Source organism: Choloepus didactylus, chromosome 3, assembly GCF_015220235.1.
Source record: "Choloepus didactylus isolate mChoDid1 chromosome 3, mChoDid1.pri, whole genome shotgun sequence".
Classification (NCBI taxonomy): domain Eukaryota; kingdom Metazoa; phylum Chordata; class Mammalia; order Pilosa; family Megalonychidae; genus Choloepus; species Choloepus didactylus.
In genome coordinates, this window is record NC_051309.1 from 109456300 (window position 1) to 109480705 (window position 24406).

At 35.6% G+C, this 24406-nt stretch overlaps 1 protein-coding gene across 2 annotated transcripts in view; it reads right to left on the reverse strand.

Moving 5' to 3' along the window:
* Positions 1 to 24406, reverse strand: part of EMCN (endomucin) — a 112980-nt gene that overhangs the window by 49329 nt on the left and 39245 nt on the right. For both annotated transcript variants that reach the window (XM_037830335.1, XM_037830336.1), the window contains exon 4: positions 13763 to 13870. In XM_037830335.1, the coding sequence (XP_037686263.1) occupies positions 13763 to 13870 (108 nt within the window). The remainder of the gene's footprint in view (positions 1 to 13762; positions 13871 to 24406) is intronic.

Here is a 24406-nt window from a genome sequence, read left to right on the forward strand (position 1 = left end):
AATTCATTATTTCTTTTTTCTAACTTCTTAAAATGGTTGTCCAGATACTTGAATTCAAACCCTTCCTTTTCCTCTCTAATCTATGCATTTTAGAACTATAAATTTCATGCTGACTAGTTTTGAAATATATTTTACAAGTGTTGATATATTATATTTTCATTATCTTTCAGTTCAAACTGCTTTCTAATTGCATTTGTGATGACTTCTTTTACCCACAGATTACTGAGAAGCTTACTTAAAAATTTACAAGCATAGGCAGATATTCTAGTTATCATTTAGTTTTTTATTTCTATATTGCATCCCCCATAATCAGGGAATAGACTCTGCATTATTTAAGCCTTTAAATTTTATTGAAATTTGCTTTATGACCCAGTCTAAGATCTGTTTTCCAGCCTATTATACCCAGTCTAACATGTATTTTTCTTGATTCTCTTTCTCCTCTCTCTAAATGACTGTAATCTTCCCCACTGGGCTCTTAAATTCCACTTACCAATTTTCATTTGTTTGTTTGTTATTTTAATTAGAGAAGTTGTGGGTTTATAGAACAAATGTGCATAAAATACAGGATTCCCATTTGTTTTGCATTGGAATGGTAGATTTGTTACAATTGATGAAAGCACATTTTTATAATTGTACTATTAACTATAGTCTGTAGTTTAACTTAAGGTCACTGTGTAGTATACATAGTTTTAAATCAACCACACTGCACCATTTCAGGCACAGCATTGGCTGCTAAATTTAAATGATTGTCTTGATCCAGCCATTATATTTAAGGCCTAAAGATTTTTTTTTTTTTTTGCAATCCATGGCTCACAGTGTATTGACAGATTTGTGTATTCATCACCACAAGCAATTTTAGAAATTTCCATTACTCCTGAAAGAAAATCTCCATACCCCTTACACCCTCTTATTATTGACACTTAGCATTGATGTGGTACCTTTGCTATGACTGATTAAAGAATATTAAAAATATTACTGTTAACTATAGTCCATAGCTTGCATAAAGTGTATTTTTCCCATATACCATCCTAGTGTTAACACCTTGTAATAGTGATGCATAGTTGTTCTATTCATGGAAGAATATTTTTATATATGTACTATTAACTACAGTCATCATCCCCAGTGGGGTTCATTGTTTTCTACTGTCCCATGTTTTATCCTCTAGCTTTCCTTCTAGTGACATACATGACCCTAATCTTTCCCTTTACCATAGTCACACCCATAATTCAGTGCTGTTAATTCACCCACAATAATGTGCTACCAGCCTCTCTATCCATCTCCAAACATTTACAATTAACCTAATTAAAAGTTCTGCACAAATTAAACATCAGCTCCCCATTCTCTACCCTCATCTATCTCCTGGTAACCTATATTCTAGATTTTAATTCTATGAGTTTGCTTATTACAATTAGATCATATTAGTGAGATCATACAGTATTTATCCTTTTGTGTCTGACTTCCTTCACTCAATATAATGTCTTCAAAGTACATCCATGTTGTCACATGCAACAAGACTTAATTTCTTCTTACAGCTGAATAATATACAATTGTATGTTTATACCACATTTTGTTTATCCATTAATTGGTTGACAGACACCTGGGTTGTTTATGGCAATTATAAATAATGCAACTATGAACATCAGTATGCAACTGTATGTTCATATCCCTGCTTTCAGTTCTTCTGAGTATATACCTAACAGCAGGATTGCCAGATGATATGGTAGTTCTATACTTAGCTTCCTGAGGATCCACCAAACTGTCTTCCACAGTGGTGGCTGCACCATTCTACATTCCCATCAACAGTGAATAAGTGTTCCTGTTTCTCCATATCCTCTCCAGCACTGGCAAGTTTCTGTTTCTTTAATAGTGGCCATTCCAGTAGGTGTGAAATATCACATTTTAGTTTTAATTTGAATTTCCCTAATAGCTAGTGATGTTGCACTTCTTTTCATGTGCTTTGTTAGCCATTTGTGTATCCTCTTTGGAAAAATACCTGTTCATGTCTTTTGCACATTTTAAATTGGGTTGTCTTTTTATCATTGAGTTGTAGAATCTCTTTATATATCCTGGATATTAAACCCTTATATCAGATATGTGATTTCCAAATATTTTCTCCATATGAGCAGGCTGCCTTTTCACCCTCTTGATAAAGTCTTTTGAAATGCAAAAGTATTAAAGTTTTGAGGAGAGCCCATTTATCTATTTTTTCTTTTGTTGCTTATGCTTTGGGTGTAAAGTCTAAGAAACTACCTCCTACCACAAAATCTCAAAGATGCTTCCCTACATTTTGTTCTATGATATCTAGGGCCCTGGGTCTTATATTTAGGTCTTTGATCCATTTTGTGTTAATTTTTGTATAAGATGTGGATTAGGGTCCATTCTTTTGCACATGGATATCCAGTTCTCCCAGCACCATTTGTTGAAGGGACAATTTTTTCCCAGTTGAGTGGAGTTGGGAGTCTTGTCAAAAAATCAGTTGATCCTGATGTGAGAGTTATTTCTGAATTCTCAATTTATCAACCTTTATGCCAGTACCATGCTGTTTTGACCATGGTAGCTTTGTAATATGCTTTAAGGTCAGGAAGTACCTCTATAGATTTTTTTTTTTTAAAGATTCTTTTCATTTCTCTTGCTGCTTTTGCCTGGAGAACAAAATCTGGGTAGAGGATCACCTTGGAGACCACTTTCCAAAGTCAGTATTTCCCAGTCAAAATAGGCCAGGGACCCACAAAAGGAGTATAGTTCAGTTCCAAAGTGTCCTGGGGAGGAGACCAGGAATGGTACCAAATTTCTCTTTCACATCTCCCCACATCTGTGCTTTCCTGGCCTGCCCATTAGATGGTGCTTTTCAGCAAACTATTGCCCACAGTCATAAGGTGATACTGTGCCTTTAAGTCTCAACTGACTCTGCCCCTAATGGGGGCATGGTTTAAACACTACCTACCAGCTGCTTTTGTCTGGGGTGGGTTTAAACCCTAGCAAAGAGCCATGAGTCTGTGACCTGAATTCTCTCATCAAAAGTCGTAAACTGTGCTGGACTGTGCCCCCTTCTTTTTTCTCGGGGAGGAGCCCCCTTCAGCAAGCTGTCCCTGTAGACCTAAGAAAGCACTGTGATTTTAAATCCCCACTGCTTCCACCCCTCTCAGAGTCAGGGTTGAAACAGAGGCTGTTGGCTGCTTTTTGTCCTAGATTTGTTGAAACTATAGCTTCCCTCAGGGCCAGGACCCAGCGTTCTGAATTTGCTAATCAAAGCCATGATCAGTGCCTGCCCCAATCTTGAGAAAGAGGACTTTTATTTCCAGCCAGGGACTTCCTTGGATGTGTACAGTGTTCTTCTGGACTCTGGAGCACCCAAGCAGTTGTTTCAGACGGTTCCTGGCTGTTCACTATCTGCACTGGAGGACGAACTGGGTCTTGAAGCTTCCTATTCTACTATCTTACCTCAAGCTCCCATTTCTTAATTTTTAGCTCTAGATTTTCCATTGTGTTCTTCATTCTATGGTTTCCACATTTTGGATGAAACCTTTAGTCTCTTCTTCTATTTGATTGTACACGTTATGAGTGTCTAATAAATTTAACATATGGGTCTTCTGTGTTTTTTTTTTTTTTCTTTTATCGTCTTTTATCTCTTGGTTTTTAATAAAATGGTTTTGTTCCCCATATTATCTAGTAATGTTTTATTTAGTGTTAAGCACAGTATTTAAAACTACTGTATAAATAATTTAAGGTTTGGGAAGCTGTTATCTTCTTCTAGATAAGAGTTATGCTTGTTTCTAGAAGCCTTAGGCTCACTAGCTATCCTGTGTCACTTTAATCCAGGAAACCAAGAATTGAGATGCTTTACAAATGAGCTTCAATCTCAGTGAGGGCAGTATATTTCTGGTTCAACTTTACTTAGCCCTTTAGGATTACTATAATGAAGGGAGGTTTGTCAAAACACCTTCTTCTTTACAAATTGTGAACCCCATTTTTTCAAGTCTCTCTAACCTTGAGAGGAGGTTACAATCTCCTTTCAGTTCTCAGCTTCTCATCTGCCTCTTTGGAAATCAGCAGAATATGAAAGAGGAGAAGGTGCCTCAAATGCCAAGGTCACATACATGAATTTCCTACTTCTTGGAAGAATTTGATTGCATAATCTACACTACCTTGTTAAATATCAATACTTTCAAACATATTTTTTAAAATATATATTTCATCTAACATTTCTTTCTCAAAGGGAGACAGTTTTTGAATGATATAATTCAACATTACTGGAAGCAGACTCAGGATTGATTTTTAAGTTTCAGCCTTGGACAATCGATTGAATGATGCTGTTATTAATTAAGATATGGACAATGATGTGGAAAAATACAGAAGAAAAGAATGTGTTCTCTGTTAAGCAATAATGGCTTCTTTTTAAAGGGAGGGAATGAGAAATATGCAGAGTATTTTCAGTTTTCTACAAACTTAAAAAAATATAATTTTGTGAGTTCTAGAGCAAATAAAACCCAAACAATTTTAAATAATCAAGAGAAAAAGATCACTGTGAAATTGGTTTAATTTAAAATATGGAAAAATCTGATTATGTTTGCCTTTAGTGTCTCTTGCAGATCAAGAGAAGAAACCACTTCCCTCGGTCATCTTAGTAATCTTTGCATTTCAAATATCTAAATTTTGACTGTGTAAAAAAGCATAAAAGTCTGCAATTAATCTTAAACCTTGAAAAATATAGAATTTAGATTCATAAAATTAATAGCAGTTAATGACTGTGAGAAATCAGTAGAAATGTGGCCCAATATGATGAGATGGAAGGTCCTCCAATCTGTCATCCTGATGACCTACCCCATGTGTTCTCCTCCTTCTGATCATGAGAAGAATTCATTTGAGGTTAGAAGAATTTGAAAAGAGGAAAGACTCTCAGATATATAGATGGAGGTTAAAAAGAAAGTCACTTTTACCTTTTAGTAAATGCTTTTATCACATGTTGTTACATGTGTATCTATCATTTTCATGTCTATCAGTACATAAATACTAAAAGTATCACTAGACACTTAGAGGATTATTTCTGAAATCCAGAGAACATGAAAATGTCTATTCTTAGAAACTCTGGAGAATAATTCTAGATACCTGGTACCTAAGAGAGTCCAGTGAATAGTTGGTGAAAGAATGAACAAAGCACATCTGTAAATCACATCCTTAAAACTTAGACATCAGCTGAAGTTCAGTTTTGATCTTGGTTCTTTTATTCATTTGTGTATTTATCTTTTATCCTTTGATCTTAGATGTTCTGCTGGGGCCAGATTAATACATGACTTGACAGAAACCAATTTTTCCAAGAAAAATTGAAAGAAGGATGCAAAACAGGTCTATCTGGAAAAATCACTGTAAAATCTCTAGGTGGTCATATTCCACTTTAAAATCTTTCTGGTCATTTTATTTTACTCTTGTCAGCCTTTACAGGAGATAGATCTGAGGGTACTATCTCTATTGGAAAAGGAATTGAGGTCCACAAGTTAGGGGTAGGTTTATTGGTTCCTTCAAACAGATATTGGTAACCAGAAACAAATATTCTATAAGCAGAAAGATGACATCTCAAGAAAACATTTACACAGCCAAAGAATTGATAACACTTAAGTCAGATGTAATTAGTTAAAAAAAGGCTAAATGGGTGACCCTCAAGACTGAGCTTAGGATAAAACAGAGCTGAAGGTAGGTGATGAGACTGATGTCCTGATGGAGGGTCCTAGAAGCAGGGTCCTATGAGCTAACCAGAAGGTTTTCCCTAACGCAGAAAAAAACACATCTTTTTGGGAGAAGGTGTCCTTAACCTTGTTTAGGACAATGAGCATCACAGAGCCTCTCTCTCTGAAAAATCCATCTATGCTCATAAACACACATTTACACACAATTTTGGGGGGACTCACAGAGTACCTGAAACCTGTCAGTTAACAATTTAGGAGACAGTCTGCCAGTGGATTCCTCTGCTTTTACTTTTGACAGAAATCTGCACCATACTCCCAATATTTTATTCTCCACACAACAGCTCTAACAATATTTTAAAATGTAAATCAGGTAATATAATTCCTCTGCCTTCAAGACTCCATCACACTTTGTATCCCATTAAAATAAAATTCACTTTCCTCATCATGGCCTACTTGCCCCTTTGTGGACTGGCCCCTGCTTCCCACTTCCGCTGCATCTACTACCTCCTTGCACATCAGCCACAGGGGCCTCCTGTCTGTTACTCAAACAGCCTAAACCCACCCACACAGCAGGGTCTGTACACTTTGTATTTCCTCTGCTTTGCATCCTCTTCCCTGATAGAAATATTTCACTCCTTTATTTTATTTATTTTCTTCCCAAATGCCTCTCTTTCAAAGAGGGCTTCCTGAGCACCCTATGGGAAATGACACCTGCACCCTCACTTGTTCTTTCATTATTCTGTTTTATCTATCTGTAACATGTCTTATGACCTGATACTGAATTACGAATTTTTAATTTATTTATTATCTGCCTAATCTACGTCAAGGTAAATTCCTGATGGCACTATCTAACATACAACTATTTCCTAGAATCTAGAATAATACCAGACACACAGGTAGCTGTCAAAAATAGCTTTAATAAATAAATTAATTTTAGGGGATTGAATCATGTCCCCCATAAGACATGTTCAAGTCTTAATTTGCATTCCTTTGGTGTGAACCCATTCATAAATAGGGCCTTTGAAGATATTATTAGTTAACATGTAGACTTATTTGTGAATAGGATTTTCAAAGATCCTATTTAGATGAGGCCAAACTGAACAAGGGTGGGACTTAGTCTATATGACTCAAGTCCTTATAAGGCAGAAGAAATTCAGACACAGTCAGTCAAGTAGAAGCTAGTAGTCAAAGAAAACACAGGGGGAGACCAAGGAGACAGATTGCCATGTGACAGAGGATTGCCATCATCAGAACACTACAGATTTTGGAGAAAGCATGTCCTTGATGATCTCTTGATTTTGGACTTCTAGCCTCCCAAACTGTGAGCCAATAAATTCCTATTGTTAAGCCAACTAGTGTGTGATATTTGTCATAGCAGCCTTGGCAAACTAAGACATTAATCTATTAGTTCATTCTAAGGGACCCCATTTCTTTAACTATAAAGTGAGGGAATCAAATTGATGATGACTGCTTCCCAGCTTAAAAATCCTAAGAATCTAGGAATTTGACTTTTACAGGCAGAATAAAACGGTAAAACAAAACAAAACAAAAAATACAATTCTGAGAGAATAGTAAAAGATTAGAGAGAAAGAAAAATCAATCAATATAGTTTTGAGGACATGCCTCTTCTTTTTTGATCTACATTCCACCTTTCTAGGGAGTAAAGCAACAAACTTCACTAACTTATTTTCTACTCCAAGTCGAACCAGCACTAGCTCTAATCTTGAAATGACTTATCATAACTTATCAGATGTTCACTAAGGTTTGCCAATATGTTTGAGAGGGAGATTACTCTTCAGCTATTTAACCTTACCCTACTTGTAGATTGTTGAGTTTTTTCTCTCTCCTGTCTGTGTTGGTTCCACTAATTTTGAGTGTGTATGTGTGTGAGGGGTGGAACTGGGAGGGAGTGGCATTTTGCTAACCAGTAATTTGGGAGAGTTCCTGATTTGATTACCTGGCAAATGAAAATGTGTGCAAACACATTATTTCAAGTGGATCCCAGGCTGGACAATAAGCACTTTGACAAAAGAGAGAGATCTGGGAGCATGGGATGAGTTTCATAAAAAATATCTAAAGGGCTTAGTATAGAAACAGTTATCAAACAACAAATGCAAAGGGCAGCAGTAAATACTCTTATTTCATTATCTTGCTTTTCAGGGTACTTCCTTTGTGGGTATATTTTTTAACTACTTGAAAGAAAAGCCATTTCAAACTGTATTTACAAGCTAAATAAATTCAATAGTCCCCAGAACTGAGATGCAGAAGGCATTTTCCTGTATGAGTCAAAGTAAAATTAAGTTTTAAGTTATTTAGGCCGACCACACACTTCTGTATAAGTGCTAATTTTAATAATCCATGGCCACTGAATGAAATTTCCTCATCAACAATCACTAGATGGGTCAGTATTTGGTGCAAAGTAACAATTACTTGAGTTTAATCTTCAAGAAGATGCTACGTATTTTGCAGATTTATGTTTAGTTTTATTCTTGTCTGTATACAGGCAATCATATTATGAGGAGGATGAGGTTTTGGTTGGCTAAAGTTACTTTCAAAGATCGCCCACAAAATAGGTTCTATTATCAGAAGCCAAAAAAAAAAAAAAAAAATACCACAAGGGAAAGTTCTCCATATGAAGGACAGATGATACTGCTCTTTGAATTCCTCTATAAGTTGACTATCTGATTAAATAGAATTATTAATTTACCATTATAGTGTGAAATTAAACTCCTTCTAGACAACCTTCCTTATGTTGTGCTTAAGATGATAGAATAAAAAGAGAAGAAAACTGGGTGCTCTTGATGTGTTTGCAGATAAGAGTGTGCTTTGGACATTTGAAGTTCCCACTTGCCACCTCCTTCTAGCTTAGATGTCTCCCAAGAAGAGACTTGGAGACTATGAGTCATGATCCTAATAAAAAGCAACTTTTTATTAAGGATTATGGGTATGTCAAAAACTGCATCCAATATTTATAGTGGATAGTCTCTGATGAAGCTGTTATATATAGATTATTAGCTTTTCTAGTCAAGATATTTCTATTACAAATACAGATTCCTTCATATCATTGAGGAAAGGATGTGGATAGTGCTTGTGGTGAGGGCATATGTGGATTGGGACAGGAAAGCCCTCAGAAATCCGAGGAGTTCTAGGTGTGGCTACTCTCTGTCTCCCATGAACAACTTAATCTTGCTCACAGTTGCTCCGTTTCTGCAGTTACTCTCCATTCTTTTCTACCAACTCTACTTGCTCATAATATATGCTTCTTTATGTCATAGGTATGCACTTGAGCCACCACAGATCTCTCAGACTCACCTGCTAAAAAACCTGGCAGCTTTGACACATTGGGCAGAGAATAAAATATATGCAGGGCCCCCCTGAGGAGCTGGAGGAAAATACAGAAGTGTTAGACTTCATCATCTGGATTGTTGCTGATGTTGTCACAAACATTGAGGACTGATGGCTTGGTGTGTCGAGCCCTCTATCTTGGGGCTTGCCCTTATGAAGCTTGTCACTGCAAAGGAGAGGCTAAACCTGCTTATAATTGTGCCTAAGAGTCTCACCCTGAGAACCTCTTTGTTGCTCAGATGTGGCCCTCTCTCTCTCTAACTGAGCCACCTCGGCAGGTGAACTCACTGCCCTCACCCCTATGTGGGACCTGACTCCCAGGGGTGTAAATCTCCCTGGCAATGCAGGATATGACTCCCGGGGATGAATCTTGACCCGGCATCCTGGGATTGAGAACATCTTCTTAACCAAAAGGGGGATGCAAAATGAAAAGAAATAAAGTTTCAGTGGCTGAGAGATTTCAAATGGAGTTGAGAGGTCACTCTGGTGGACATTATTACATATTATATAGATACCACTTTTTAGGTTTTAATGTATTGGAACAGCTAGAAGTAAATACCTGAAACTATCAAACTCCAACCCAGTAGCCTTGACTCTTGAAGACAACTGTATAACAATGTAACTTACAAGGGGTAACAGTGTGATTGTGAAAACCTTGTGGATCACACTCCCTTTATCCAGTGTATGGATGGATGAGTAGAAAAATGGGGACAAAAACTAAATGAAAAATAGGGTGGGATGGGGGGGATGATTTGGGTGTTCTTTTTTACTTTTATTTTTTATTCTGATTCTGATTCTTTCTGGTGTAAGGAAAATGTTAAAAAATAGATTAGGGTGATGGATGCATAACTGTATGATGGTGCTGTGAACAGTTGATTGTACACCGTGGATGACTGTATGGTATATGAATATATCTCAATAAAACTGAATTTAATTAAGAAAAACAAACAAACAAACAAAAAACCTTGCAGCTTCAATTCCGAGCACTATTTTTTTTTTTTTTTTGCTTGTGTTTTCTAATTCAGATTACCCAGAAATTTGATTGGCCCAGATCAACATTTTCTTTCTTTTTTCTTTAAAAGCAAAGTTTTATAAAAGTGCTATTTACATATCATTAAACTCATCATTTTAAATATACAACTCAATGACCTTTAGTAAATTTATACAGTTGTGCAACAGTCTGCACATTTCAGTTTTAGAACATTTGCATCAAGTCCTTTTGCAGTCAATTCCTATTCCCACCCCCAGTTCCTATAAAAATGTGTTTTTCGGATATTTCTTATAAATGCAGTCATAGAATATATTGTGCTTCGGGAATGGCCTCTTTCTCCGAGCATAATGCTTTTTTTAAAAATTTTTTTTCTAATTTGGTTTTATTGAGATATATTCACATACCATACAGTCATCCTTAGTGTACTATCAACTGTTCACAGTACCATCATATAGTTGTACCTTCATTACCCCAATCCATTTTTGAACATTTTATTTACACCATAAAGAATAAAAATAAGAATAAAAAACAAAAGTAAAAAGAACACCTGAATCATCCCCCCCCATCCCACCCCGATCTTCATTTAATCCCTGTCCCCATTTTTCTACTCATCCATCCATATACTGGGTAAAGAGAGTGTGATTCACAAGGTTTTCACCACCACACTGTCACCCCTTGTAAGCTACATAGTTATACAATCATCTTCAAGAGTCAAGGCCGCTAGGTTGGAGTTTGTTAGCTTCAGGTATTTACTTCAAGCTATTCCAATTCACCAAAACCTAGAAAGGGACATCTATGTAGCGCATAAGAATGCCCAGCAGAGTCACCTCTCAACTCCATTTGAAGTCTTTCAGCCACTGAAATTTTATTTTGTTTCATTTCACTTCCCCCTTTTGGTCAAGATGTTCTCAATCCCATGATGCTGGGTCCAGGTTCATCCCCAGGAGTCATAACCTGCATTGCCAGGGAGATTTATACCTCTGGGAGTCAGGTCCCATGCAGAAGGGAGGGCAGTGAGTTCACCTGCCGAGGTGGCTTAGCTAGAGAGAGAGAGAGGGCCACATCTGAGCAACAAAGAGGCACTCAGGGGAAGACTCTTAGGCAAAGTTATAAGCAGGTTTAGCCTCTTCTTTGCAGCAATGAGCCTCAGTAAGGCAAGCCCCAAGATAGAGGGCTCGGCATACCAAACCATCAGTCCTCAATGTCTACGAGAACATCATGAGCATAATGCTTTTGAGTTCATCCAGTTATAGCATGTATTTTGTTTCTTTTAATTGTTCAATAGTACCCCATTGTATGGATATTCCACATATTGTTTACCAAAAAAAAACGAATTGTTTCCCATTTTTGGCTATTAGGAGTAATACTACTATGAACAGTCATTATATTAATACCACCTCATTTTGATTATTATAACTTTAGAGTAAGTTTTGAAATTGGGTTGTACAAGTCCTCTGTTCCAGTTTGCGAAAGCTGCAGAAATGCAATACACCAGAAATGGATTGGCTTTTACAATGGGGGTTTATTAGTTCACAAATTCACAGTTCTAAGGCTATGAAAATGTTCCAATTAAGGCGTCAAGAGGTAGATACCTTCTCTGAAGAAAGGCCAATGGCATCTGGGGTTCTTCTGTCACATGGGAAGGCACTTCGGCTGGAGTGTGCTAGGCCTCTCCCAGGGTTAGCTTCTGGTGTCTATTGCTTTCTCCAAAATATCTCTGGGCTCCTGTCTTAGCTTCTCTCTCTCCGCTCTTATTTGTCCTCGCTTGTTTCTCCCAGGATGTTTCTCTTTAAGTGTCTGTGGGTCCTTTCTTAGCTTCTCCAGGGCAAACTCTAGATTTCATCTCTTAGCTTCTCTCCTGGTTGTAGTTTCAATAGACGTCGCCATCTTGTCTCCGGGCATTTTATTTCTAAATATTTATCTTGGCTTTGCTGAATTTCTGCCTCTGTGAGCTCTCTTAAGGACTCTGGTAAACTAATTAAGATCCACCTTGAATGGGCAGGGTCACATCTCCATGGAAATAATCTAATCAAAAGGTTCCACTCACAATTGTGTGGGTCACATCTCCATGGAAACAACCTAATCACAAGTTCCCACCCACAATAGGTCTGCCCCTACAAGACTGGATTAAAGAACATAGTCTTTTATGGGGTACATAGATTCAAACCAGAACATACTCCAACTTTGTTCTTCTTTAAAAGTGTTTTGGCTTTTCCATATATATTGTGATTCCATTTCCATATACAGTTTAAAATCAGTTTACCAATTTCTACAAAAAAATCTTGCTGGAATTTTGATAGGGATTGTATTAACTCTACTGATTAATTATTGATCAATTGGGGGGAATTACCATCTTAACAATACTGAGTCTTCCAATACATGAACATGTAATGCATTTTCATTTATTTAGATCTTTAATTTCTCACATATATGTTTTATAGTTCAGTGTGCAAATCTTGCACTTCTATTGTTAAGTTTATTCCTATTGTTAAGTTTATTTTATGCTTTATAATTCATATTAAAAATGAATCAAATTATTTCTTTAATTTGATTTTGGGTTTTTATTGCTTATATAAATATAATTGATTTTTGTATATTAGTCTTGGATCTTGTAATTCAAGGTAGCCTTTATTAGTTCTAATAGTTTTATTGTGAATTATTTGGTTTTTCTACACAGATGATCATATTACCTGCTAATAAAAACAATTTTATTTCTTCATTTGAAATCTGAATGCCTTTCTCCCTGCACCTCTCCCTCCCTCCCTCTCCTTCTCCCTCCAACCCCCCTCTCTCTTTCTTTCTTTTTCTTTCCCTGGGTATAATGTTGAATAAAAGTGGCAAGAGTATACATCCTTGCTGTGTTTCAGATCTTAAGAGGAAGAATTTAGTCTTTCATTATTAAGTATGATGCTAATCTGTGGGTTATCTTTGCCTTTATCAGGTTGAGGAAATTCCCTTATATTCGTGGTTCATTGAGAGTTTTTATCATGAGTGGGCATTAGGGTTGGACAAATACTTTTTCTGCATCTACTGATTATACCAATATGGTATAATACATGTTTTGTATTCCATTTGATATGTTACTGAATTTGGTTTGCTATTATTTTTCTAGGATTTCTGCACCTATAATCATGACAAATATTGGCCTGTAGTTCTCTTTTCTTGTGACACGATTTTCTGATTTTGGCACCAAATTAACACTGGCCTTAGATAATTACCTGTGCAGTGTGCCCTCCTCCTCCACTTTCTGAAAGAGTTTGGGAACAATTGTTATCATTTCTTTTTAAAATATTTTATAGAGTTCATAACTGAAGCCAACCTGGCTTGGAATTTTTTTCATGGGAACGTTTCAAATTTTTAAGTTGTTCTCTTTATTTGTTATAGGTCTGTTCAGACTTCCTATCTCCTTAAGTCAGTTTTAGCAATTTGTTTCTTTCTAAGAATTGCATCAAAGTTGTCTAAATTTTGGCTCAGTTCACCTTTTTGTGCCAGGTGATATCATATTGCTCTCCAGCCTTGAATTGACTTTCCTTGGCACCCATAGTATTCTGATTATTTGTGGCTATGGAGGGACAGAGTATCACTGTACAAAGCAAGGTTGCCAAATGTTTGTCCCATTTGGTAAATACTAGGAAAGAATATAGGTGGGACATGGTTCCTTGGCAGCTGTGGGCTGAAAATCATTCTGAGGTTAGATCTGTCGAAAACACTGGTTTAACACATCAGCACAAATTCTCATACTTACTCTTGTGTTGGGAACTTTTTAAAGTTGAAACAGAATTTGTAAGCAGGCTATTTGTCACTGTTGCATTTGTCATGATGAATTCATTCTTAGTGGCATTGGTTGTGTATCCTAGTTATGCAAACAGAAAAGCATTCATCAGAGGTGTAGCCAATCACTAGATAGTATCATTAATATACATATTAACATCCACTTACAGCTTGAAGTTTACTTGATGAAATACTTCTGATCAAGTTTCAGAAATCCCGCAATTTGATGTGTGCCTTTTGGTGGCCAGTTAATTGCAAGAAAGAAAGTGGAGGAAACTTACACTCTCCTACATGCCTGCTATAGTTATCCTCATTTGACCATCATAATAATCCTACAAATTAAGTAATAATTATGATTTTTATTTTATATATGACTCAGAGATATTAAATAATTTCCTCACAGACAGATAACTTATAATGGAAGAGAGCCAAAACCTTAATCCAATCCTTTCCAGTGCAAAAATTAATCATTCTGCTACCCTGAGAAGGGCTATGTAAGGAAGTGGCAGTAGTTCAAGATGGCACCATAGTTCTCACACGGTTTAGGAGAGAATTTTTAGATTGATGCGATATCCAGGGGAGAAGTGATAACAGGAAATAGATTAAACTTTCAATTAAACTTAGTTAATTTTTTTTTTTTGGAAAAAAATTAACAATAAAGAAAGGCTAAGCTGAGATTTTAAAAAATAACATTGGAATAAAATGACAGTTCATTTTTTTTTAAGAAAAGTATTAACAACAAAGACAGGATAAGCTGATATTTTAGAAGATAACATTGGAATAAAATGACTTGAAACTATCTGTATTTGCACAAATATTATAAAAATAATGAAAAGTATTAACAGACTCCAGTTTTTTTTAAATCTATTCTGGAAAATTTTGTATTAGTAAAGGAAAGATAGACATACTATTTAGTGCATACTTGGTGTTAGCTAGATGTGTCTTGTAGAGAAAGCAGTTTAGTAGATTCCTGTTACAGAATAAGCTGAAAGCCTAAATTTCTAGTGCCTTCCAGAAGTGCCAAGAGTCTGCTGTGTCATGCAAATTCTTAGTGCAGTTAAGAGATTCATGCTTGAGAAACAGTTTACAAGAAGACGCCAGAGACAGTAGGATAAGTATGTCTTCAGGTAAAATGCTTCAGGAGTCGGTATGCAAACAAAAGTGAAATAAATTCAGATAGAGACTACAGTGTACACCATATACATGAGAAAGAAGACATATGAATGGGCACAAACTTCAGAAGCATCTTGAAGTAGGTTGAGAGTTACAGGGAAAGGCTTGAGGAAGTAGAGAAAGGTATTTTTGTAGCAGGAAAGCAGAAATTAATGTTCATGATGGCACAAAAGTGGAAGAGATCACCCAAGGAGCAGAAACTCAGCTTCTGAGGAAGGAGGAACACATGGAGGTGAAAGTTTTGCTTCTTACTGGAATCACAAGGACATACACTTGGGAATATCAGAACAAGAGTGCCACTTCAAAAATATTTGCAGAAGGATTCCTCAGTTGAGCTAAATTTGGAAACCATGACAAAGCTAACCTGATGGACTAAAGAATTCCTCAGGAGAAAGAAAGAATACTCCGTGATCTTGATGGTACAAAAGAGAATACACAGCTAAGGAAGATATGGAGGCTGTCAGATTGGACAAATACAAAGGAAAGAGCAGGATAATGGAATGGCTGGGAATATATGCTAAAAATTTTGCCAGAGAATTTCCTAGTATGATTGTGGAACATTTTCATCCTTCACAGAAAAAAGAGCAGAATTAAAACTCATATCCGATTTAGCACATGTTGTTAATTTTGCAGCATCAAGTAGGCAATGGAGGGAATCTTGAATTGTTCAAAGGTAAATCAAAATATTTTAAATTAGACATGATGGACTCAAACATTATGGAGTGAAATATATGGAGACTAATGCAGTCATTGTAAGAAATTTTCAGAAAATTTCAGATTTTATGAATGTCCAGAAATGTCCCAAAGGCTAGTATCAAGAGAGAAGGCTGTATGCATGGGTGACTGGCATTTATTGAGACATGGGGATCACAGATATGTATCAATTTTTGTTGGGAAACTTTCCCAATGGCACTATGGGTTCACAGGTAGTAGATTTTGGACTACTGCCAAGGACGACTGACACCAGGAAAGGAAAATAATCTTGAAGCTATTCTTCAAATTTAAAGCATTTTCTCTGTTTCATTTTTCTTATCTGACCACCAGTTTTCCCCAGATAACAATATGTATCTGCTTTGGTCTTCAGGTGCCAATTGCTCTGGAAGTCTAAACAATAATATATGTATTGGATTTGACAAACATTGTTTTGCTTAAGCAAGACTAACTTATAACAGAATTGGAACATTAAGATAATGCTGGCTTTAGTTTTAGAATTTGTGTTTTTAAAACATGTCTTTTTGAATCTTGGAATTTTGGTAAAGTTAGGATGCATGAAAACATAAGGAATGTCTATCCATATTTGAATTGGAATAAGGGGGATTTAACATTAGAGGTTCTTGAGTGAGTCACACTGATACCAGACTGTGATGTAGAGAACGGGCTCTGACTCTAAACTTACACTTAAAGTGAGAACCATTGGCTAAGACTAAGTAGAATAAGTGCATGAAGGACAGTGGCTGTTTTATGATTGTCTTGGAATTATTAACGTGAGATTCATTTTGTTCATGGGCAATTAAATCTCTTGGGTTAAGCAATAAATAAGAACATTAATTATATTAGGAATTTAATGTTTGGTTAAAACAGATTGACTTGAAAGAGAGGTTCTATGAGGTAGATGTTCAGAGAAGGGGATCAAGCAGCTTTATTCTTTGGAATTATATTATTTGAATTACAGTATTTTTTAAATCTGGTGTACATAGAAAAAAGTAACTGGCCTAGTCTTTTTGTCTTGAGAAATAGAATAAGGATGTGGGTGAGTTTTTGACAAAGTTAGACTTTCCAAAACATATGCTTATAGAATGCTAGTTCTGTGATATGTTATTTGATTTTATATGGAAAAAGAGGTCTCTATAGTCAAATTAATTTGGGGCTACATAGAGTTTAAAGAGTCAAATGGATTTCTTTATGCTAGGACTTCACAGATATTTTCATATGTTATTATGCATTGTAAAACATCAGAAGTATATAAACAGTGTAATATTTTCTAATGCAATTGCCTGAGGAACTCCATTTTGGGGGATCATTTTACGGCTAGTGTGTCATAGAAATTCTATTCCTATGACAACATGGGTAGTCTGAATGAATTTAATTAAAGTAATGTCCTGATTCATTTCAGTGACTTCCAGAGTAATATTAAAGAGCCACTCATCAAAGATTGTGAAGGGCTTAAATGTCCATACCAGTGCTCTAACCTCAAAAAGCAAATGTACCAAAGCATTGGCAAAAACTGGAAATGACATTTCTTGAAGGCTTTTCTCAGATTATTCTGATCTCCTTTCTAGGGGTGAAAAGCAACACTCCACATTGTAAGCAGGTTTATCTGTTAAATGCAAGGGGGAAAAATATGAAGGAGTATAAACTGAACATGTAAATCTGTAAAGAGAACTTAAGACTTCCTCTCTTATTGTACTCTACTCCTAGTGAAGAGGAACTCAGATAATGAAACCAGGCTATAATACAGATCCACAGATTCTGAAGACAACAAAATAGTAGTGGTGGTGGTGGAGTGTAGGTGGTAGAAGTAGGACTCGATAATTTTATGGGTTAGTGTTTCAGAGAAATTCTATTTCTATGACAATGTGGGAGATAATAAATGGAGAGGGTTTTATTTCCATGTGAGTTCTGTATTTTTCCTCTTTTCTGCATCATTTAGAAGGTGGGTTAAGATAGGCACCAAGGGAAATGCATGTCTAGCAATCTCCCAGCCTTGTAAGCCTAAATCATACCTGGGTATAAGCTCAGGGCAAATGAGTCAGAGCAAATGACCAAGGACTCCCTACAGTTTAGGCCTAGGCTAACTGCGTGTCTTGGCTGTAGACGTCTCCAGATTTATCCATTATCTAATCCAGTTCACCAAGATAAGTTCATAAAAGGAATTTAGGACTGATGCCAGGCCAGGAATTCCCATATACTCCAGCAACCAAATGGGCTGGATAGTTTGGTAGTCTCAGAGGCATCCAGGAATTTGGGATTCCTTTTTTTCGCCTCTTTGTTCTTCCTTAGAGATTTCACTAACAAGTAGATGTTGAATTTCCTCTTCCTTAAAACCTATTTTAACAAATGTTTCTTAGAGTCAGAGAAAACATTGGTAGGGACTTCTTTATTTTCTCATAGCTATTGATCCTATTTACCCTCAAGTTCTCATTTATCCATAAATAATCGGCAATAATGCTTATGGGGACGTTAAAAGCTTCTGGAACATTCCAGCTTCCCTTTCTGAAAATTATAGTTCACAAAACAATCACCAATGGAATCACTTCTAGGTCAGGTTTTGTTTGCTTTGTTTGTTTTTGGGTTGCAGAATGCACTTTAATTTTTTTTTTTACTTTACTATAAATGGAATTTAAATAAACCTAATAATGCCTTTACATAATAATACCTTACTTCAGTAGTTTCTAACTGTATTCTTGGAGCCCTAAAGGATAAAAGGGGAGGCCTCAGGGACTACCTTTGGTGTTTGGTGGTAGGGGAGAGAAATGGTAAGAAGTCCACCCCCAAAATATACCACCACCACCAATGAGAGCAGTTTCACTTCTATTTTTTGAAATATTGACATTTTGGACTTCCTCATAAGATTTTAATGTGTAAAAGTTTCTTCTGATTAAAAGAAAACATTAAGCAGCAATTGCCTTACTTATTAGTGAGGTTCCTAAAATGGTAACCTTGCTTGTCCTCTCTAAAGGTAAGATTAAGAGTGTCCGAGCAAGTAAAGGTCACAAGATCTGTTGTGAAGTTCATACGCTAATGGCCCAACCTCTACTTAAGCACGTGGGCTTTCATCTGGATTTATTTGCTCTTTTCTAGACCCAATTCTAACAAGTTAGTTCAGTGTGTGTGTGTGTGTGTGTGTGTTTGCATGCGCACACATGCATGCACATACATCTAGATGTGTGTTTTCAATTTTAGATAAAAGAAGCTACTCAAAAGAAAGAACCAACCACAGCAGGCTGACAATCTAACCAAATAAATAGCCTGAAAGCAATGAAAGAACAAGGACATTTACAAGAAACAAAAAAGAGAAGCAAAATATTACATAATTCAGTATCCATTTTGTGAAGTTAGGAAAAAAATATCCTATTAAGTTGTTAATACCTGAGATACTCTCTATGTAATAGTCAAGTATAATAACTGAGATTAAAATAATAATACCGAATCACTTAAAAATAGTTAGTTATAAATTAGCTAAATGGAAAGAAAGGATTTGAAGTCAAAGTATAAGTTTTCAGATTTTAAACTGTTATTAGAAATCACATACTTTTTGAGTTAACTTATTTAACCTCTCAGAAACTGTTTTTACATCTTTAAATAATAATTTTAGATAATCTTTAAATAATGATACTGTATCCCTTAAAATGAGAGCCAAATTCACTATTGTAGAAATAATACTCTGAAAAAATTGCAAAGCACTTGCAAGCCATGGTTACTATGCTCTGCCTGATGAGTCTAGAGCTTTTACAATATATTTTGTAATAATCTCCATAATATTTCTTGCTTTTTAATTTTTGTGGTTGTTTGAGGCTGTATGTATCTCAGAAAAACATGTTCTTAAATCTAATTCATTCCTGTTGGTGTGGACCCACTGTAAGTTGGACCTTTTGATACGGCTACTTCAGTTAAGGTGTGACCCAGACCAATCAGGATAGGTTTCAATCCTATTACCGGAGACCTTTAAAAGCAGAATGAAATTCAAACAGCATAGCGGGACAAGCCAGAAGCTGAACATCAGCAACACCCAGAAAAGAAGGGAGAGACCAGGAGACCCCACCATGTGCCTTGCCCTGTGACAGCTAAGGACCAAGGATCTCCAGCAGCTGGCCCCAGAACACCACAGTCTTCAGGAAGAAAGCATCACCTTGATGATGCCTTGATTTGGACTTTTCCCCAGCCTCAAACCATAAGTGAATAAATTTCCATTGTTTAACCTGACCCATTTCATGGTATTTGTTGCGCAGCATAAGAAAATAAAACAGATTATGGGACCAGGCCAGCGGAGTATGGCTATTACAAATACCAAAAATGTGGAAATAGCTGTACAATTGGGTAATGGTAGAGGTTGAAAGAATTGTGAGGTGCTTAATAGAAAATGCTTAGATTTATTTGAAGGGACTGTTGATGGAAACATGGATGCTAAAGGTACTTCTGACCAGGCTCTAGAAGAAAATGATGAATGTCATCAATAAAGTTTAAGTTGATAACTTCAATTTTCTCTCATGTTAAAAAAAGAAATACAAAGTTAAATATAGTCCCATTTTCCATATTTCCATCAAATGATGAATGTATTATGGGAAACTAGTAAAGTTTATCCTTGTTGTAAAGTGGCAGATAACTTGAGTCCTGATATTAGATGGAAGGCAGAACTTGAAAGCAATGAACTTGGATATTTAGCTGAGGAGATTTTGAAGCTAAGCATGGAAAGTGCAGCCTGGTTTCTTCTTGCAGTTTATATATAATGTGAGAGGAAAGGTGTAAGCTGAGAACTAAACTCCTAGACACAAATAAACCTGAAATTAATGGTCTGGAAAATTCTGAGCTTCCAGAAAGTAAGTCCCCAGAGACTATTGTCCCATATGAGGGTTTAATTGAACCAGTCAGTCATTTCAGGGGAACTCAGGATTGGAAATGCAATTTTGCAGGAAAGATCTATGGAAGGCTCTATTTTCTGATGGTTTGGATCCCTGTGAACTACATATAAGGCCACCATGTTTTTGCATAATTTGTGTGAATGGAACCACTGCCAGCCTGAACAAAAGGGACAGAGAAGATAAATATTGAAGGAAGAATCCTTTCAAGGGAAGAAACATGGAAGCAGAGGTCTGGACAGAGGATGTTTCCTCAGGCCAAGAGTACAGACCCACCAATGAAAGAGAGAAAAACGATACAGAAAATGTTGGTTCTTTTAAAAGATCAATAAAATCAACAAATCTTTAGTTAAATGGACCAAGAGAAAATAAGAGTAGATGCAAATTACTAAAATCATGAATTCAAAAGACAACATTGCTACTGACTTTATGGAAATAAGAATGATATAATGGAGTGCTATGAACAAGTATATGCCAATAAATTAGATAAAATAGATGAAATAGTTTTTGGGACTACTTCTTTTTTTCTAATTAAGATTTATTCACACACCAAATCTTAAAGAATACCCAGATCCCTATCTGAGACTCCATAAAGGTTTCACTCACTAAGTTTATTCTTCAGAAGTTTAAATCCTCCAGAGAAATCCTATGCCAGCTAAGTCCCAAAACCCAGAGGCAATAGCCTCTTTAAGAACTTCAACCTGATGTGTCCCATCTCTCATAAGGTTGACACCTCTTTCCAACATGAACAAGTTAGGGTGGTCACTGCCTAGACATCGCTGAAGATCAGGAAAGTGTTTAAACTTGAGGAAGGGGTAGCAACAGACAAGATGGAATTTAACAAAGGATTATGAATACTGTATCTTGATGTAATTTTCTTTTTCTTAGTTGCTGGGGTATTATAACAGCTAGAAGGAAGAATTGAAATGGTGAAAACTGTAACCATTTGAAATTTGTTCTATAGCAACTTGCTAAATTGTAACTTGAAAACTGTCACCTTTTTGTATATATGTTATATCTCACAGTAAGGAAATAACTGAAACTATGGTACTGTAACTCATAACAATTTTGGAAATTTCCTATATAACTACTTGTCAAAACATACTTTGAAAGATACTACCTTTTTTGTATATGTGTTATATTTCACAATAAGGAAATAACTGAAACTGTGGAACTGTAACCTATAATATTTTTGAAATTTGTTCTCCAACTACTTGTTAAATTTCACTTGGAAAGTTATCATTTCTATGTATACTTGTTATATTCTACAATAAAAAATATTATTTAAAAAAATAGATGAAACGGAAAAATTCCTGAGAGACACAAACTACCAAAACTGACTTAAGAAGAAACATAAAATCTGAATAGGCTTATTAACCAATAAAGATACTGAGTTAGTAATCAAAATACTTCCACAAAGAAAAACCTGGCACTAGATGTCTTCATTAGTAAATTCTAAAACACATTTGAGGCATTAACACCAATTCTTTTCAAATTATCAAACAACAGCAGCAACAACAACAACAACAACAAAAATAGAAGAGGAGGGAACAGTTACCAACTCATTCTTCAAGGCCAGTGTTACATTGATACGAAACTAAATTATGACATCATAAGAAAAGAAAACTACCAACTAATATCCTTCATGAATATAGATACAAAATCCTCAGCAAAATAATAGCAAACCAAATCTAACAATATTTAAAAAAGATTATACACCATAAACAAATGGGATTTATCCCAGGAATGCAAGATGTGGTTCAACATATTGAAATCAATCAATGTAATACACCACGTTAATAGAATGGAGGGAGGAAAACCCACAAACCTGATCATCTCATTTGATGCTCCAAAAGCATTTGACAAAATCCAACACTTATTCATGAGTAAAAGAAAACTAAAACAACAACAACAACAAAAAAACTAAGAATAGAAGGGAACTTGTTCAATATGATTAGGGCACCTATGAAAAACCCATAGCTAACCTCAAAATGGTGATTGAATGAAAGTTTTCCCCCATAATCAGGAACAAGATAAGGATTCCACTCTTGCCACTTCTATTCAGATTTGCTCTGGAGGTTCTAGCCAGTGCAGTTAGGAAAGAAAATTAAATAAAAGGCATCCAGATTGAAAAGGAAGAAGTAAAACTATCTCTATTTTCATATGATGTGCTTCCATACATAGAAAATCCTATGGGGTCCACAAAATTTGAAAAAATACTTAAAAACAATAAATGAATTCTGCAATGTTGCAGGGAACAAGACCAATGTATGAAAGTCAATTATATTTCTACATAGTTGGAATGAACAATCCAAAAATGAAATTAAGAAAATAACACAATTTACAGTAGAATAAAAAAGAATAAAATACTAATGAATATATTTAACAGAAGAAGTGCCAGTCTTAACTGAAAACTAAAACATCATTGAAAGAAAGTAAAGAAAACTTAAGTAAGTAGGAAGACATCCATGTTCATGGATTGGAAGGCTTAACATTGTTAAGATGGCAATGTTCTTCAAATTGATCTCAAAGTCAACACAATCATCAAAATCCTGCTTGGGTTTTTACAGAAATTGATAAGTCTATTTTAAAATTCATGTAAAACTATAAGGGAGCCAAAATAGTTAAAAACAATCTTGAAAAAGAAGAAAGGAGTTTGTGAACACATACTTCCTGATTTCAAAACATATTGCAAAGCTACAGCAATTAAAATTGTGTAGTACTGGCTAAGAATTGACATATATAGGTCAATGGAATAGAACTGAGAGTCCTGAAATAAATTAATATGTCTATGATCTAATGATTTTCTACAAGGGTGCCAAGAGTATTTGAAGAGAAAAGAATGGTTTTTCAACAAATGGTGCTGGGACAGCTGGATATTTACAAGCAAAAGAATGAATTGGGAACACCTACCTCACAGCATATCCAAAAATAAAGAACTTGAATGTAAAAGCTAAAACTATAAAACTCTTAGAAGAAAGCAAAGGTGTAAATCTTCATAACCTTAGATTGGGCAATGTTTTCTTAGATATGACACCTAAAGCATGAGTGACAAAAGAAAAGAATATAAATCGGACTCCATCAAAATTAAAAACTTTTGTGTTTCAAAGGCTATCATCAAGAAAGTAAGAAGGCAACCCACAGCATGGGAAAAATACTTGCAAAAACATGTATCTGGTGAGGGTCTAATGTCCAGAACATATAATGAATCTCACAACTTAAAAATAAAAAAGACAAACAACCTATTTAAAAAAATAAGCAAAGAATTTGAATAGCTATTACTCAAAAGTAGGTAAAAAATGGCAAAGGAGCACATATAAAGATGCTCAACCTCATTAGTAATTAGCAAAATGCAACCAAAACCACAATGTGGTACCACTTCATGCCCACTAGAAGGGCTATAATAATAATAATAATAATAATAATAATAATAATAATAAAACAGACAATAACAAGTGTTAACAAGGAGGTGGAGCAATTAGAACCCTCATACACTGATGATAGAAATGTAAAACAGTGGAGCTGCTTTGGAAAATAGTTTGGCAGTTCTTCAAAAAGTTCAACACAGAGTTACCATATGACTCAGCAATCCATTCCTAAGTATATACCCAAGACCAATGAAAAGACATGTTCACACAAATACTTGTGCACAAAATGGAAATAACACAAATGTCCATCAACTGATGAATGGATAAATGAAATATATGATATACTGATACAATGGAATATTAGTCAGCCATAAACAGGAATGGAATACTGATACATGCTACAACAAGGATGACCTTGAAAACATTATGATAAGTGAAGTAAACCAGGCACAAAAGGCCACACATTGTGTGATTCCATTTATATGAAATATCCAGAATAGA